General features: G+C 55.3%; 1 protein-coding gene across 1 annotated transcript; it reads right to left on the reverse strand.

Annotated features, from left to right (window-relative positions):
• Positions 1-10713: 10713 nt before the first annotated feature.
• On the reverse strand, positions 10714-16376 carry EDN2 (endothelin 2). The gene is made up of 5 exons (XM_036448518.2): positions 16203-16376; positions 15710-15866; positions 14095-14217; positions 13117-13215; positions 10714-11413 (listed from the first exon to the last, which is right to left on the reverse strand). Exons 1-5 carry the CDS (start codon positions 16357-16359, stop codon positions 11320-11322), a joined length of 630 nt encoding a protein of 209 aa, XP_036304411.1. The 5' UTR covers positions 16360-16376; the 3' UTR covers positions 10714-11319.
• Between the last annotated feature and the right edge of the window lie 909 nt (positions 16377-17285).

A 17285-nucleotide genomic window follows, 5' to 3' on the forward strand; every position in this document is an offset into this window, starting at 1 on the left:
GGAGGCCGTGCAGGCTGAGGGAGGAGCTGGCATGGAAGAGGAAGGGGAGCATAGAAGTTGTTCTGGGGCAGGAGGGAGTTGAGCTGAGAAAGGGGTGCGGATGTCAGTTTGTATTTTGAGCTTTCAAGTAAGATCGTCTGCTCTACAGATAAGGAAATGGAGGCTGAGCAGGGACATGTCTTGTCCAGCTGCGGTCAGGGCAGAGCTGGTCAGAGCTCCGTCTGATTCCTCCAACCCCCCAATCCCACTTGAGCCAGAAATGGGGGCCCCTGAGACTAGGTCAGTGATCTCCCTGGGTGTGGGGTGGGGATGGAGCTCAGGGGTGGGCAGCCCTGGAAACTGAGGCAAGGGCTCTCTGCTCAGGCTCCTCCCTTTATGGGCCCTGCAAGGGTGCAGCCAGCACTACTATCCCTGTCCCTGGACAGCCTCTGGCCCTTGGGGATGGGAAATCCTCCACTTTGTGCTTTCTGTTTAAATTCCATATGAATAGTGCATCTATGATGTGTTTGTTCTGAAAATCAGTGAGGTTTGCAATGACATTAATCACTAAGGTGATTGCTCTGCCTGTGTAACTAAAGCAAGACGTCAGAGGTGATACTGTGACAACGTCCCTGTTTGTTCCAGCGGAGGGGGGGAGGGGGGATGTCAGTGTTTGAAGACCTCGAGGTGGCACATCAGGGGTGCAACTGCACATTGTGTGCACTCACATCTGCAGACCCACAGAAGTCGATCTCCCTACATAGCTACTCCCTCACACATGCAAGGACCTCTAGATCCACATGTGTGTGTGCACACCAATGCACACACTCCATCTATATTTCTGTAAGTTATGCACATGTTCTTAAACTTACTCAGACACAAATACAGACACCTGCATGTATGCTCATGTCACCTTGCACCCAAATAACCTTAGAGGACTTGTATGCACAGCCTGCAGGCACACATGAATCCTCACGCATGCACACACCTATGCAGCCACAACCAGGCAAAGATTTACACACCCCGTGACACAACCACACCTGCACAAGAATATGCATATGTGTGAATTGTGCACGAAAACCTGTCATATGAGATACAAACCCAAATGCCTGCAGACATGCAGAAGGCTCCCCTGTTGCACAGAGAACATGTTTTATACATAGTGTACCTTGTGTGCATGCACCCAGGAACAATCTCCTATTAGCCAGGCGGGACTCGGTGTACTAAGCTCACCACTGGGCGTCAGCGTTACAGGGAGGGAGCCTCAGATGTCTGAGGGAAGATGGGCTTGCTCCCCTTTTCTATCTGCTCCTCCTCTGCCCCCAGTCTGCCACCTCTCAGGAGAAGCCCTCCTTCCACCCTAATGCGCATGGCAAGTGGAGCAGATGCTGCACCTGCTCCCTGCGAGTGGTCTCCCCAGACTTTCAGCTGGAAACCCGGAGCCCTGTAGGGACAGCAGCCTGCCTGGGGCTACACAGCAAAGCCTGGGCAGAGGCAAGGTCCAAAAGGCCAGCTCCAGGCTCCTCCTCTTAAATACCTACCAGGCTCAGGTGCTGGAAGTCTCCCATCCCACATGCTTTCCAGTGGTGGTGCTGTCCCCGGAGGGCTCTACTCAAAGGCACACTTATTCGGGGAGGATTGGCCAGCTGAGGATGAGGCTGGCCAGCCCTCCATCCTCAAATTCCCTGGGGGTGCCAACCGAGAGGCTGGGGGCTAATGCCAGCCCTGGAGGACTCTGGAGGCATCCTGTGTGCCAGCAGGGAGGGGGAACCGGAGCCTCCAGGCCCCTCACCCTCATCAGCCCAGCGGCCTCAGGCCTGTCTCTTTTGCACATCAGATTCCATATGAAGAAACGGGTTCTCCATCAGAGCAGCCAGTGCTGGAGGGGAGGGGAGCAAAGGGCGCTGAGATTGCAAACTGGAACCTCATTCTCGGCAGACTATTGAAAACCCGCATGCCCTTTGATCAGCAATTTCACATCTAAAAATCTGTTCTTTGTGCACAAAGGCATATAAACAAGGTGTTCACTGGCGCGCCTTTGTGAAAGCAATAGGTGGAGGGCATCCTAAAGGCATCGGCAGGTGAATGGGTAAGTAAGTAACAGTCTGTCCATGCCAGGGACCACCACGGGGCTGGTAAACGCAGACTGGGACGAATCCATTGGACTGGTCTGGGAAGATGTCTGTGAAGTGAGGAAAGCAAGTTGCAGAGTAGGGAGGCCTCTGTCTCCACTTGTTATTTTAAACACCGGTTAAACATTAGATATAAAACATATAGCTGAATTTACAGAAAAGGGCAACATAACCCACTCTTTTAGTACCGTGGAGTGGGAGGCGGGAAGGCGACTTAATTTTTATTCCAGATACTCCTTATATTTTCATTTTTTGTTTGTTTTGAGCCACAAGCTTTTGTGTGTTTATTGCCTTACTTTGTAGTTAAGAAAAAATGATTTCTTAACAAAACATTAAGAGTCCTCTTTAAAAATCTTTAAAAAGCATTAAGATTCTCGTCTGTTTAGATGGAGGCCCTGAGGAGGCTGAGACCCACCCAAGGTCACAAGTGGCCTTGACTGCAGCGATAGCTCTGACCTTGACCCCACCCGGGGATCCTTCCTCTGCCGCCCAGTGGTAGGACACTGGGGCCAGGAGAGGAGCCAGTGCTTACCAGGCGGGGATGGTGGAGAACCGGGCTCCGGGCTGTAGGCCACTGATGTTCGGCAGAGGGAGTAGGCCCACCCGGGTGTGGAGTGATGTCCCTATTCTGCGGAGAATCCCCTGTGTGCTGAGATAGTAATTTTTTTTATCATTGAGTGTCCTGACGCCTCTGTCTTAGCTTGGGGTCCTGCCTGGTCCACCCTGGCTCTGACACCTTCAGAAACACTGCTGAGAAATGCCACCGTTTGCTAAGTGGCCGATCGATGCCACCTCTGTGGGTGCTGTCCTACACTGTCTTACACTGACCAAGGAGGCAGTGTTGCCCAATGGCTAAAGCCATCATCTCTGGAGCTGGACGCCTGGGGCCAAGCCCGCAGCTATCACTCACTAGCTAAGTGACCTGGGAAGGGTTTGTAACCTCTCTGGACCTCAGTCTCTTTGTCCAGAGGATGATGGAAAAGCAGTGGGGGTGGGGGAGGTGGGGATTGGAATGCAGGGTTGAGGACAAATATGTGATACCGTAATTAATAAAGAAATTAATAAAAAAATAAAAAAGAATAATAATAAAAAAAAAAAATGCATCTCCACATAGAGTCATTGAGGACTGAAATGAAGCGCTTAGGCCAAAAGCGGAAACAACGCAAATGCCCGTCAGTGGATAAACGGATAACCAATGTGATCTCCCCACCATGGAATAGTGCTTAGTCATGGAAAGGAAGGAAGGACTGACCCGCTACAACTCGGATGAACCTTGAGAGCCTTATGCCAAAGGAAAGAAAGGCCACATGGTGTGTGATTCCATTCATAGGAAGTGTCCAGGTTAGGCAAATCCCTAGAGACTAAAAGTAGGTTAGTGATCCCCAGTGGCTGGGGGACATGGGGTGCGGGGAGTGACTGCTAAAGGGTGCAGCATTTCTTTTGGGGGTGATGACAATGCTCTGAGATTAGATAGCGGTGGTGGTTGCATAACTTCGTGAATACACTAAAAACCACTAAGTTGTACACTTTAAAAGAGTGAATTTTATGGTGTGGGAATTATGTCTCTATAAAAAATGTAGCAAAAGGAATTAGGGATGAATATGGAAATGATTATCACCCAGCGCTATTTTATTGGTTGGAAATTGAACACACTTAAAAAACATGCACTTGCTTCCTCAGATGCATTATGGTACAGCCTTATGATGATATGTTATATAGTCATGAATAAAATCTTGTCTCGGAAAACTTTTTAAAAATTAAGTAAAATACTTAGGATGGTGCCTGACACAGGAAGTGCCACCAGTGAGGGTCCTCTCACCCCCCATGGCGATGAGGGCACTGAGGCCCCGAGCGGGAAGGTGACGCAGCCTAGGGAAGGGCGGAGTGTTGGCTTCTGGCCAGTCTGGCTCTGGCCACTTCCTATCTGTAGGACTCAGGTCCAGTCGGTCCAGGCACCACCCTAAGCCTCCCTTGTCCTCGGTGTCCACCTGTGGAGGGGAGTAGGGTCTGGAGGAGTCTCCGGAGTGTGCAATAGCTGGTGGTGCTGTTACCAGGTCTCTGGGGCCAAATGGGGATGGGAGGGGATCCCGGGAGCAGAATCCCTTCCTCCGGCCCCACCTGCCTGGAGTAGTGAGTGAACCACTAGTCCTTGCGGTTGATCGAGGGCCAGTGGAGAAGGAGCCCCAGGGGAAACCTTGGGAAGAGGCAATTCAAAGCCCAGCCGAGGGGTGTGGCCTTCCCCCTGCAGGTCCTTGCTCCATTAGGATGCCCAGCCCCCTTCTTAGTCTGCTCCTCTTAGGAAAGGCATCCCACCTTCCTGGGATCTCGATTTCCTCCGCTGAGCCAGTCCGGCAGTGTAGTTATGACAACTGCCTGGGTCCAGATGCCGGCCTCCCTGCCTGTGCATCTGGGCAGAGACAACGGGAAATAAAGGGACAGGAGATTGTATGTTCCTGAGCAGGAAAGCTCTCCTCCCCAAGCCCCAGTTTCCTCATCAGCAAAATGGAGCTGCTAACAGTAGCCACCTCGGTGGTCCTTGTAACGATGCTGAGAGTGAATGCAACATGCTTTTAACACTGAGCCTGGCACTCTGAGTCCTCGGGCCTGTTGGCTATCGCTGTGACTATTACTGTGTCATCAGCTGTGGAGGGGTCGGGGACACGTGCATGCCTGGAGGCGAGGGGCTGGCCCCGGAGCGGGTTCCCAGCTCCCGCCTGCTGGTCCCTCACTCTCTTCAGCACCGAGTGATCGACAGGCCGGGCCGATGGCATCCTGGCAGGCCTGTCCTGGCAGCTGCTCCCACAAGGCGAGGCCCTTGAGCTTCAGAGAATTAATTAGGCCACATTCCTCTTCCAGGGCTCCTGGCGGGCCTGCACACGGCCCCCTTCCGAGCTGCTGAGGGCTCTTGGCTCAGGTCCCTGGCAGGCGAGGTGAGGCCCACACTGCTCTCCCAGGAGAGGGGCTGGGAGGGCCCTCCTGGGTTGGAAGCACTGGCTGGCTGTGGAGGGCACAGCCACAAGCCAGCAGCCCGAGGCCAGCTCCTGTCCTGGCTCTCCCCTGCTAACTCCCCTCATTGCCTCCCCATCACTCAAATTCAAATTCCAGGCATCAGATGCACTTCCCAGACTCATCCTTGCCCATTCCAATTCCTCCATGCTCTGGCCAGGCACAGGTCACACCCTTTGCCCAGCTATGATGCCCTTTCCCATACCCCAGAGTGTCAAACCCTACCCATTCCCAAGCCTCCCTCCCTTCCAGCCACCACCAACTGGGAGGGCAGCCCATAGCACACTCCATCTCCTGTCCCTTTATTTCCCGTTGTCTGTCTCACCTGGCAGCCTGAGGGCAGCAAGAATGGTTGGATCCAAAGATGAGGAGCAGGGGTGGAGGGCACTTGGCAATCCCTCCGGAGACGTGGTCTGAAGCTGTCCTGGGGTGGCAGGTGCCCTGGATCTCCCTGCCTGCAGACCTTCCCCCACTCCAAGGCTCAGGCTTGATCTGGTGCTCAGGAGGGCACTGCCCATCCCCGCCAGCCCTCTCCTGCCTCCTCCCTGCCCTTCTTTTGCTCCCTGGGAAAGAGAACAGCTCCCTTCCCCACAGAGCCTTCACCCCTGCAGTTCCCTCTGCCTGGAACGCTCTCTGTCACCCTTCTCCTTCACGTGACTGGTGCCCTCGTGCTTGGCCTGGATGCCTCCTCCTTCAGGAAGCCAGCCTGGGTCCCCCACCCTGGGAGCTCTATCACTGGGTGGATGTGCTTTATCAGAGCAGCTACCAAGCTAGTCTGAGGTCTAACTCCACCTCAGGCACCTCCTAGCAGTGTAGCTCTGAGCAAGTTAACCTCTTGTTAGGTCTTTAAAGTGGGAATAACAATGCTAGCAACTGTTGCATGATTGGTCGCTGTGAGGAGCCGAGGAATTCATATGCAGAGAGCATTTAGTGAGCGCTCCATACATGTTAGCTGTTACCTTCATCTTCATAGTTAATTTCACAGTGTTTTCCTCTTGACTTTCGAGGGCAGGGGCTGTGTCTTTCTTGCTCCCAAGACTCTCCAGAGAGGTTATTATTCATAATTGTTGAATGGGCAGGTGGCCACATTTCAATGATTTATTGCCCTGATGGGCAAGTGACTTTTCTAAAGTGAAAAAATCCTGAACCTTGCCTAAGGTCCCACAGTGCCAGTAAGCAGTAGGAATTCAGTATGTGTCTACTGTGTGAACTGAGTCTGTCATACGTACGTATGTATGTATGTAATAAATATTTAAATAAATAAAACTGAGGCTCCGCATATTTATTGATTGAGTTCATGGATCACCACTGCAAATAACCACCGCCTTGTCTATGCATCAGTTTCCTCATCCGTAAAGTGGGAATCACCAAGAGCCTGAGGGCAGCAAGAGTGGTGGTCTGAGAAAGACTCCTGGACAAAGGCTACCCCTATAGCCTCAAAGGATGAGTAAGGCCCGGCTGGCGTGGCTCAGTGGTTGAACCTCAACCTATGAACCAGGAGGTCATGGTTTGACTCCCGGTCAGGGCACGTGACTAGGTTGCTGGCTCAATCCCGGGTGTGGGGAGTGCGGAAGCAACCGATCAACAGTTCTCTCTCATCACTGATGTTTCTCCCTCTCTTCTCCCTCTCCATTCCGCTCTGAAATCAATAAAAATATTTTAAAGATGAGTAAGACTCAAGCAAATAACAAGGAAATCAGGAAGGAACTCCAGACAGAAGGAACGGGAGGAGTGAAGGTATGGCAGGGGCTGACAAAGGACGTTCGCACAGAGGACCCCATGTGGAGCATGGTGAGGGGGGACAGCAGGAGTGAAGATGGAGGGGCTCTGAGGACTTTCTCTTGTGGGCCATGGGAAGCCACCAAAGATCTGAGAGAGAGAGAGAGAGAGAGAGAGAGAGAGAGAGAGAGAGAGAGAGAGAGAGAGATTAATTCCTTGGGGCTCTCTCCTGAGTGAGGTGTTGGGCAGAGGCAGCCAGGGAGGGCCGGGCCGGTCTGCAGCCTGGATATGTATCAGGCCTGGGAGCCCCAGATGTGGACCCAACTCGGCCTCAGCTCCCATCTGTGTACGTAACCCCAATAAATCTTGCTCATTCTATGTCCCTCCGGCCTGTCTTTGCCTGGTGTTCCCACCAAAATGAACACCAACTTGACTCAAAAGCCTTGATCAAACCCGTTACACATTTATGGGAAAGGCAGAAGAAAGCAGGAAAAGGGGAGACCTTGTCCCACAAAATCCAGACAAACTTCCTGAAATGTTGACACCTTTCCTCCCAGGGTTCCATTCCACTTGGCAGCTGCTTCTCACAAATTTCTCTCCGCTTCTTCCAAGCTCTCCCTCTTCCTTCTTCTCCCCACCTCCCCCAACCTCCAGGGTCTGACTGCCTGGATGTGGTCTAGAAGCAGGCACAGACTTTGGGTGCATGGGACCCGCGGCCCTGCAAACTCCTCACCCGGTGGAGAGAGGTAGGACCAAGGGAGCCAGAACAGGACCACCTGCTGTGCCGGCCCCAGAGGCCCCCTTGCCAGGGCACTGCGGTATCACCTCGCCTTTACCTGCTTCCTGGGCCTCTCTCCTCCCTTTAATCATCTCTGTTATTTAATCTGTGGGCCGCTGATCTATGAACTCTGGCCGGGGCCACTGGTGCCTTTGCCAAGGGCATGAATGCCTGTTTCCCTGGGCCTCCGCCACACCCTCCACCAGGACCTTGTCATCCCTCTGCCAGGCTTCCATCGCACCTGCCACCTGGGCTTGTCCCACTCAGAGGCCCGCCTGGCCGTTGGCTGTTATGTTGGGCTCCCAATGGGGGCAGGTGATTTTGAATGGGCTGCTAGGCTGCTGGGCTGCCAGGGAGTGAAGTTCCCGGGCATCAGGCTCTTCTGAGAGTTGAGAGCTGTGCTCTGGTCCTGGGCTGTGGTAGGAAGTGTCTGGGCTGAGCCTCAGTACACCACCCTCACCACCCAGGATGCACCATGGACCCCTAAGGCTGCCTCCTGTCTCCGCATTCACTCCTGCCCTGTGTGACCCTCTGGTGGCATATTGCCAAAGGCCCTCGCCGATCAGGTCTGTGCTCACAGGCCTTTGGTGGCTTCCCATGGCCCACAAGAGACCATGACCTTTGTCATCCCCTGCCATACCTTCACCCTTCCTGTTCCCTCTGTCTGGAGTTCTTTCCTGATTTCCTTGCTATTTACTTGAGTCTTACTCATCTTTTAAAAAAAATATTTTTATTGATTTCAGAGCGGAAGGGAGAGGGAGGAGAGAGGGAGAAACATCAGCAATGAGAGAGAACTGTTGATTGGTTGCTTCCTGCGCTCCCCACACGTGCAACCCAGACACGTGCCCTGACCGGGAATCAAACCATGACTTTCTGGTTCATAGGTCGAGGCTCAACCACTGAGCCACGCCAGCCGGGCCTTACTCATCTTTGGAGGCTACTCCTATTGCCTATCACGTGCCTGGACAGCCATTTGCTGCTTTGACATCCAGGATTCCAGGACCTACGTTCCCCTCAGACCAGTAACCAACCCCGAGCCAGCTTTTCCCAAGAGCAGGCTTGGAAGGAGCCAAGACTCAGTAAGTGATTTTAGTAAGGTTGTGACCTTACTCAAAAGGTCACAGCAAGTGAGTGGTGGCATCAGGATTTGAACTGAGTCTATCATACAAACGTATGTATGTATTTGATAAATATTTATTGATTGAACTCATGAATCACTACTGCATATAACCTTGAACAAGTCTCTCTCAGAGCCTCAGTTTTATTTTATTTACAACCACTGAGGCTATGGGAGTAGCCTTTGTCCAGGAGTCTTTCTCTGACCACTGCTCTTGCCCCCAACCAGCCCCAGGCTCTCTCCTCTCAGGCCTTTCATTGGTTTGCCCCTCAGCAGGCCTGCTGTGAGCCCAGCACTGGAACTTAACTGCTTAGTATTCATACCAGTCCTGCAAGGTAGGGACTATTGTTTGCCATTTTACACTCTTAAAAACAAAATAAGCCCTAACTGGTTTGGCTCAGTGGATAGAGAGTCGGCTTGCTGACTAACGGGTCCCAGGTTCGATTCCAGTCAAGGCCATGTACCTTGGTTTCGGGCACATTCCCAGTAGGGGGTGTGCAGGAGGCAGCTGATTGATATTTCTCTCTCATCAATGTTTCTAACTCTCTATCCCCCTCTCTTCCTCTCTGTAAAAAAGTCAATACAATATTTAAAAAAATAAAATAAAACTGAGGCTCCAAAAGAGACAAAGATGACAAGGTTATATATAGCAGTGAACCATGAATTCAATCAATAAATATTTATTAAATACATACATATGTATGTGTGATAGTTCAAATCCTGATGCCACCACTTACTTGCTGTGTGACCTTAGGCAAGTCAGTTGCCTCCTCTATGCATCAGTTTCCTCACCTGTAAAGTGGGAATCACAAAGTACCGGTGTCATAGGGTTGTTGTGAGGATGAAACAAGTTACTCCGGGTAAAGGGCCAGTATGCAGTAGGAGCTCAGTGTGTGTCAACATGTTGTTCTCCCAGGAGTGGGTCGGGGATGGCTTCGTGCACAAGGCAGGGTTAACAGTGTCTAGATAATTCTTTTTCAGTTGCTGGCTCAGCTCACAAGTGGCCACTTCTAGCAGAGGCCAGTCAGGAGGAAAGGGACAGCCTGCTCACGAGGGGATTTGGCAGAGATGGAGGCTGGGGTCTAGGCATCTGCGAGCAGGGGCGGCCCTAGTGGCTGGCTGTCCCTGGAACTCCGGTGGGCTTCTTCTCTGGCCCACCCAGTCCTAGAGCTCTGGGCTCCTTCAGCCAGAGCAGTGTTGAGCCACTTCTACTGGGACTCCACGCAAGGCCCAAGGTGAAGGGCAAGGCCAGGGCCAGGCAGTGGCTCTGCCTTAGCATCGGCCACTGCCCACAAGGATGCACGCAGCTGTGGAATCCATCATGCAGCCCTACCTGGGAGACGTGCCCTAGGGCTCCCAGCAGGCCCTGGTGGCACAGGAGGCTGGAGCAGAAGGGAGTCTTGGCTCCTTCCAAGCCTGTTCTTGGGAAAAGCTGTCTCATGGTTGGTTACTGGTCTGAGGGGAACGTAGGTCCTGGAATCCTGGATGTCAAAGCTACCAATGGCTGTCCAGGCACGTGATAGGCAAAAGCCCAGAGAGGGTGGGCTAGCAGCCAGAGATGCCCAGCAAGGGCACAAGGAGTGAAACCCAGGTCTCTGGTCACCTCCTCCCCCTTCGTGTGTCCCCCAACTTCCAAGCAGCCTCTTCCCAAGAGGTGCCTGCCACCCCTGCCTCAGCCAAGATGAAATGCCAGAGTACAGTCTGGCCGGCGTGGCTCAGTGGCTGAGCATCGACCTGTGAACCAGGAGGTCACCGTTCGATTCCCAGTCAAGGCACATGCCTGTGTTTTGGGTTCGATCCCCAGCAGGGGACGCGCAGGAAGCAGCCAATCACTGTTTCTCTCTCATCATTGATGTCTCTCTCTCTCTCTCTCTCTCTCTCTCTCTCTCTCTCTCTCTCTCTCTCTCTCTCTCTCTCTCTCTCTCCTTCTTCCTTCCTCTCTGAAATCAATAACAACATATTTTTAAAAAGCAATACCAGAATACATTTCACCATTTATTTCAAACACAAGTTTATAGGCAAACGACTGAAAGTCTAAAAAAAAAAATACATTACAATAAATAATGGGAATTCTCCAAGTTCTTAGAGCAAATAAGTTATATACAGACAGGTGAAGCAGAACAGGCCCTTCTCACCAGGAGTGTCCCGAGGGTCTGAGGGTACAGGACCGAGGGAGGGGGAGCTGGAGGGGACAGATGAAGGCCGGGGTGGAGGGGAGGACACCAGCCATCGGGCTGGCTTCGGTGTGCGCGTCCATCACTGTGCGTCGCTCCCGGCGTGTAGCCAACAGACAGGACACCTCTCAGGACGTGGCCTCCCGGGCAGTCCTTTTCAGCAGGGAGGTGGGACCAGAGCCGGAGCGGGAGGCTGCGCTGCAGCCTGGAGCTGAAGGCGTTGCGGGGCAGTGTGAGGGCTCAGAGCTGCCTTGAGGGGGCTCCCTCACGAGGGCGAGGAGGCCACAACGTGTGCCCATCCAGCAGGCGGGCTTCCTGGTCCAGGAAGCAGGTGGAGTCTCTCCTGTCCTGGGCTGCCCTTCTCCTCCCCTCTCCACACGGGCTTCCTTCCCAGAGTCTCTCCAGCGCCCAGCACTATCTCTTCTGCTGCCTGGCGTGTGTAGGCCTGGTCTCCCTCGTTGCCTCCCGCTGCCGCCTAGCAAAGCGGATCTTGGCAGAAGAAATGTCCCTGGAATGAGAGGGGTCAAGTTAGCATCGCAGGAGATAGGGACCGCCCAGGAATTCCCTGTGAGAGGCAGCGGTAGTAGGGACTACACCCTTTATTTTCATTTATTTTTATTTTTTAAAGATATATTTTATTGATTTTTTACAGAGAGGAAGAGAGAGGGATAGAGAACTAGAAACATCGATGAGAGAGAATTATCAATCAGCTATCTCTTGCACACTCCCTACTGGGGATGTGCCCGCAACCAAGGCACATGCCCTTGACCGGAATCGAACTTGGGACCTTTCAGGCCTCAGGTCGACGCTCTATCCACTGAACCAAACCGGTTTTGGCAGGGACTACATCCTTTAATCATGGCTGCCCTGGGTCAGAAGGTGGCCGCTGACCCTGAACACAAGGTCTAGAAGCTTCTTGCCTTCAGGGGCTTGGACAAAGCTGATGTTCCATATCCAGCGCAGCTGGAATGGCCGGACAGCCAAGAAGAGCCCAGCATCTCTTTCCCAGGATCTGCCTACCTACTTCCACACCTTCCCGCCCAGCTGCTCACCCCAACGCCACCCACTACAGTTCCCATGTCCAAGTTCCAGACAAATCGGGTCCTAGCTGCCCCTTGAACCTGACTGAGCCTCTTGCATGGACTTGTGTCATTCAGGTGGAACTGAAGCCAGCCTCCTAGCTTCCAGGCTCAAAGCACTGGAGCCTGGAAGCTAGGAGGCTGGCTTCAGTTCCAGCTGTGCGAACGTGGGCAAGTGTCCCCACCTCTCTGAACCCTTTTCTGGGCCTGTGAGAGAGAAACAGCCCTGAACTGTTGTCAGGAGGAGTACAGGTTGCCTAAGCAAGCTCTCTGCCCACTTTGAAGGGCCATGTCTTGTTTTGATTTTTGCACCCTAAGACAGTTCCTAAGTATATGCTGGGTCCTGTCCATCTCACCACCTGGCCTTTTCTCCTATGTTTCTGCCTGCCCACCAAGACCAGAACCCGAGGCCACACTGGGCCCAGCACTGGCTGGCCCCGAGGAGCCACCTTTCCAGGGGTAGAATGGCAAGCACCCTCAGGGCTCCCGCTGGGGGCAGGTGCTTCCTTATGTCAAATCATTTGACCCCAACCCCATGAGAGAGGTAGCCCCTGTTTCAAAACGGGAACTTAAAGCACAGGCAAGTGACAAACCCAAGGTCACAAAGCTCGATTGTGGCAGGGCTTGCGTTCAAATCAGGCAGTCCTGGCTCAGAAGCTGCCCCGTCGCCACTCTGCTGCACGGCCGACAGGGGGCTTCGTTCTCAAGTCAGTTTGGTTGGTCAAACATTCATGGGCACCTCTGGGAGCAGACTCTGAGCTGAGCCATGCTGAGGCCACCACAGGTGGGATCCAGCCTGGGACGGGGGAAGGAGCAGGCTGGGTGGATGGCCCCTCTGGACCCCAGCATATGGGAGATGCTCAATTAAGACACAGCCTGAACACTTCCAGAGTCCAGAACCTTCAGACTCTAAAAAGGCAACTTCCAGGCATAGCAGTTAAAAGCACACGCTCTGGAGTCAGCCTGAGGCCAGACTGCTGTGTGACCTTGGGAAAGTATCTTCACCTCTCTGAGCCCCAGATCTCTTAACTGTCCAATGAGGACGCAGTCCTGCCTCTTATAGAGAACAAGAGAAACGTGAGGAAACATGCCGGGCATGCAGGAGGCACTGGGTCAGCGCAGTGGCCTTTACCTCAGCCGCTGGAGGAGCTCTCCTGCAGTGGTCCATGTCTTGCCAGCCTGGGACACGTCTGCAGGGGACCCGAGGCCTGGGTTTGCCACGGCTTCAGGCCTGAAGGAACAGCACGAGAGCCCAAGTGAGGGGCTATCCAGGGCCCCACGGCCGGCTGGCTGCGGGCCCAGCCCGGCCCCACCCTATCCCCACCTGCCCTCAGGAGCAGATCCATTTCCACCCCGTGCACCTGGCACCCTTCCTCCCCAGGCGGGGTGGGGAAAGCTGAGCCACGGGGAATGTGTTCCTTGCTTCAGAGAGGAGCAGTGGGGTGACTGGCCTTCTCAGAATCTGGCCACCTACAGCTGAGAGGGGGCCCTTTTCGGGAGAAACCAAGGCAGAGCAGAGTGACAGCTTGAGTGTCAGGGGAGGAGGCGTTTTCTCATAAACCACCGTGGGCATGGAGGCTGGGACTGCGAGGCCAATTCCTGCTTTCCCCAAACGCTCTCAGTGGAGGAGGGGAAGAACGAAGCTTCCCACCCTTTTACAGATGGGACAACTGAGGCCCAAAGAGCTCCGGGATTTGCAAAGCCCTCCCTGCCCCCACCTCCAGTGACTTGGTGATGACCCTGAGACGGTGACAGGGTCTCCCAATTCCAGATGATACTCCTCCACTGAGAAAGCTCTGAGTCCCCCGAGCCTCAGGCCTGACTCCAACGCTCCCTCTGACCGGCCGTGTGGACTGACAGGACCAGCCTCTGAGGCCTCCGCTGTTACCTGGGAGAATCCCCCTGCCCGGGAGTGGGCAGTGGGAGGGACTCCGGGTGACTGGTCCCCTGTGGGAAGGGACACTATCATGGGCCCAGGGCAGACTGCTCCTCTCCCCTCTCCCCCCATTTGCCCCTCTGCTCTCTCGCTGGTCTCCCAGACACCTTGCTGTCCTAGGGCAGGTCTGGGCGGGCAGCTGCCCCTGACCCCTGCAGCTGGGTGCCCACTTACCAGGGCCTTCGATGGCAGAAGGTGGCACAGGCAGGGTCTCTGGCACTGGAGCATTCACAGCGCCCTGGCAGAGAGCGGCGCCGGCGTTTTGGCGGGTTTCCCAGGCCGTAAGGAACTGTCTGTCTGTGGGCAGGCAGCCAGTAAGGTAGTGATGTAGAGGGAAAGAGGGAGAGAGGGAGGGAGAGGAAGAGAGGGAGGATTAGATAAATCACTCCCATTGACAAGCACGGGGACCGTCTTCCCTGTACTCTGGGATGGCCACGCTGGCAGCAAAAGGTGACCAGCCGCTAACCTCAAGAAGTCCCACCACAGGCTCCCCCCTGGGTGCCAGGGAGCCCTGACAAGACGCAAGACCCAACACCCTGCACACTTCCCTTCTCTGGGACTCTGCCTCCCCCAGGAGTCCTCCCAGCCCCCGCCCAGACAGGAACGTGAGCTGATGGAACCAGGCTGTCCCTTATTCTCAAAGGGGCCCACCGCTCGCCCCCAGAAGAGGGGAGGAAATACCATCTCATAAGTAAACACGCAGGCTCACAGCCAAGCGGCCCCCAGCTGGTCCCCACTTGCCTAGAGAAGTGACGTGTATGTCCTAGAGTTTTGACTTAAAAACGGTGCAAGTGTGTGTGTGTGTGCATGCATGTGTGTCTATGTGCATGCCCATGTGTGTGAGATCCGATGGGGTTGATTTCAGAGCAGAGTCTAGCCGAGGTGGGTCGAGGGCAGGGCAGGGGCCCTGTGGCCGGTTGGACCGGCACCTTCGGGTGCCGGAGCTAATTTTAGCTGGTGTCTGAGGCTGTAAGGACTCCAGGTAGACCCGGCAGGCAGGGACTGGCAGGGTTCCCACCCTGAGCGAGTGTTTGGATGTGGATTAGCTCCACACGCTTACGTGCCGGGCTTCTCTTGTCTTTTGCAATTTGGGGAAGGGAAAAAAACAACCAATGCACACAGAAACTTCAACGTGAAGTATGCAGTGGCCCGGAGGCAGTGCGGGTGCAGACAGAGCAGACAGCACGGGCCCCCACCCTGGCTCCACCAGGTGACAAAGGGCAGGTTTCTCATCTGTCATTTGGGGACAACAGCGGTGCCTGCCTCAGGGAAGGATTGGAAGGAGTGTGTGTGTGTGTGTGTGTGGGGAGGGGACATTCATGAGATGATCATGCACGAGCCCTGCTTGGCACAGGGCCCGGCACAGTCCAGACATGGGCGCTGTCATTAATTGTATTATTATTCTTGGAAGATCCTGCCGAGGCAGCATGGCCGAGTGGGTGTGAGTTCTGGCATCCACTGGACCTCGGATGGAGCTTCCACCTGCCACCTTCTCCTTCCTGTGTGAGCTTGCAGACGGCACCTAACCTCTCTGAGCCTCAGTACCCTGATCTGGAGAAGGAGGCCAGCCCTTCCTTGCTGGGTGTCCTGAGAACTCTCCTGAGACATCCCTCTGTATTGCTCAGGCAGCCTCCCCATGGGAGTGAGACAATTACTGCTAATGATTGACACTGGCCCAGGCCTCCCTTCTGGAGGCCAGGGAGAGCCGTGTTGTGCCCGTTTCCCAGCGTGCCAGCGGCCCCCATCCCCCCGCTCCTAGCGGCCCGCCCGGATCCCCACGGTAGCTCACCCGGGAGTGTTCACCCAGATGATGTCCAGGTGGCAGAAGTAGACGCACTCCTTGTCGAGCCAGGAGCTGCAGGAGCAACGCCGAGGCCGCAGGTGGGCGCCTCGGGCATGGCGCGGGTGCACCGGCTGCTCCTGGGTGGCAGCGGCCTGGCCCTTGCCTGCACGCACAGAAGGGAGAGAGAGGTGGGTCAGGACGCCTGGCACAGCTGGAATAGGGGGACCTGCCAGGCTCCTCCTCCTGCATAATCGAGGAAGTTGGCGCTCTCACTGCTCAGGAGCTCCAGCCCAGCCCGGGGAAGCCTCAGCAGCCGCCCTGTGGCCTCCCTGTGCCGCAGCACCTCTGCACTGGCAGAGCCCCGGCCTGCTGGCCCTGCCGCGGCTGCCGGGCTCCCACCCTGTGTGCCCCAGCTGGCTTGTGGGGCACACAGTCCCCGGGCAGAGACACTGCTGAACAAACCCGGGGCTGCTGCAGCAGGCGAGGCCGGATGGCTCACCTTCGTGCAGGGCCACGAGCAGGGCCAGAGCGACGGAGCACCAGGCAGTGGGCATGGCAACCATAGCAGCGGAGCGCAGGCTGGACTGGAGCAGGGAGCAGGGAGTGAGCCTGTTGCCTGCGTCCTGCTGCCAAGCGGAGCCAAGCCGATAGCTCATTGCCTCCGTGCCCTGGCTGCTTATAACTGCTAGGCACTTCCCCGCCCCTGCGGTCCAGCCCTGCCACTGCACCAGCGGCGGGCGGGTGGAGGGCCCAGAGCCAGGGACAACGCCTCCTCCTGGGGCGGCAGGCCCTGCCCAACCTTCACTGGGGGGGGGGGGGGGGCGGACAGGGGAGGGAGGAGGCAGGAGGGAAGGCCCAGCTCCTCCCTCTGAGCTTGGAGTGCGGAGGCTCCCCTGCAACCCCCAGGGACTCCTTCCAGTCCCTAGAACTTCCTCATATCCACCCCCCAAGTGCCCCAGAGCCCCTCCCCCACTCTCCCGGCGGCTGCTCCCAGGTCTTGCCCCAGCTAAGTGTTTGAAAGGGGAGCAAGAGAAAAACCTGCCCTCTCCTTGGAAAGACCCTGCTGTCCTGCCTGCCTGCTGCCAGCCGAGCTGAGGGTGCCCCTTCTGTGGTGCAGGAGGTGAAGGCCTGTTATGGCTGTGTGGCCCTGGGCAAGTCAGAGCCCTCTCTGGACCTGCTTCCCTCGGTGAAGGACACAGCCTACCTCCGACCTCTGACCTCTGACCAGCCTGGAGCTGCCTCATCGTTCCCTCATTCAGGAAGCGCTCCTCTCCCCTCCTCCCACCCCAAAGCCCAGGACAGGAATCTTGGTCCCTCCCAGAACCTTTTCAGCTGTGCAGCCGTGGCTAAGGATACCCATCCTGCACCTCAGTTTCCTTGTTTGCAAAACAAAGCTGAAATGGGGGAATCTCGATGTGTTGGCTCATGGGCTCCATGGAGACTAAGGGGGGCTTCAGAGTCCTTTCCAGGAAGATGCTCTGGGGGCCCACACAAAGCGCCCCTCAAAAGGTCTTTGTGGTTCTCAGTGGCTACTTCCTGCAAATAAAGGCCAGGAGGTGGGGTGCTCCCTGAGGGCGAGCAT

Source organism: Pipistrellus kuhlii, unplaced genomic scaffold (assembly GCF_014108245.1).
Source record: "Pipistrellus kuhlii isolate mPipKuh1 unplaced genomic scaffold, mPipKuh1.p scaffold_m20_p_2, whole genome shotgun sequence".
Classification (NCBI taxonomy): Eukaryota; Metazoa; Chordata; class Mammalia; order Chiroptera; family Vespertilionidae; genus Pipistrellus; species Pipistrellus kuhlii.

Bases quoted from the DNA above. Each gene is read 5' to 3' on its own strand.
- EDN2 (XM_036448518.2), bottom strand. From the start codon at position 16,359: ATGAGCTATCGGCTTGGCTCCGCTTGGCAGCAGGACGCAGGCAACAGG. The intron at 15,867-16,202 runs GTGAGCCATCCG...CTGTGCGTGCAG, and splicing joins GCTCGTGGCCCTGCACGAAG to GCAAGGGCCAGGCCGCTGCC. The intron at 13,216-14,094 runs GTAAGTGGGCAC...CTGTTCCTTCAG, and splicing joins TTCTGCCATCGAAGGCCCTG to GCCTGAAGCCGTGGCAAACC.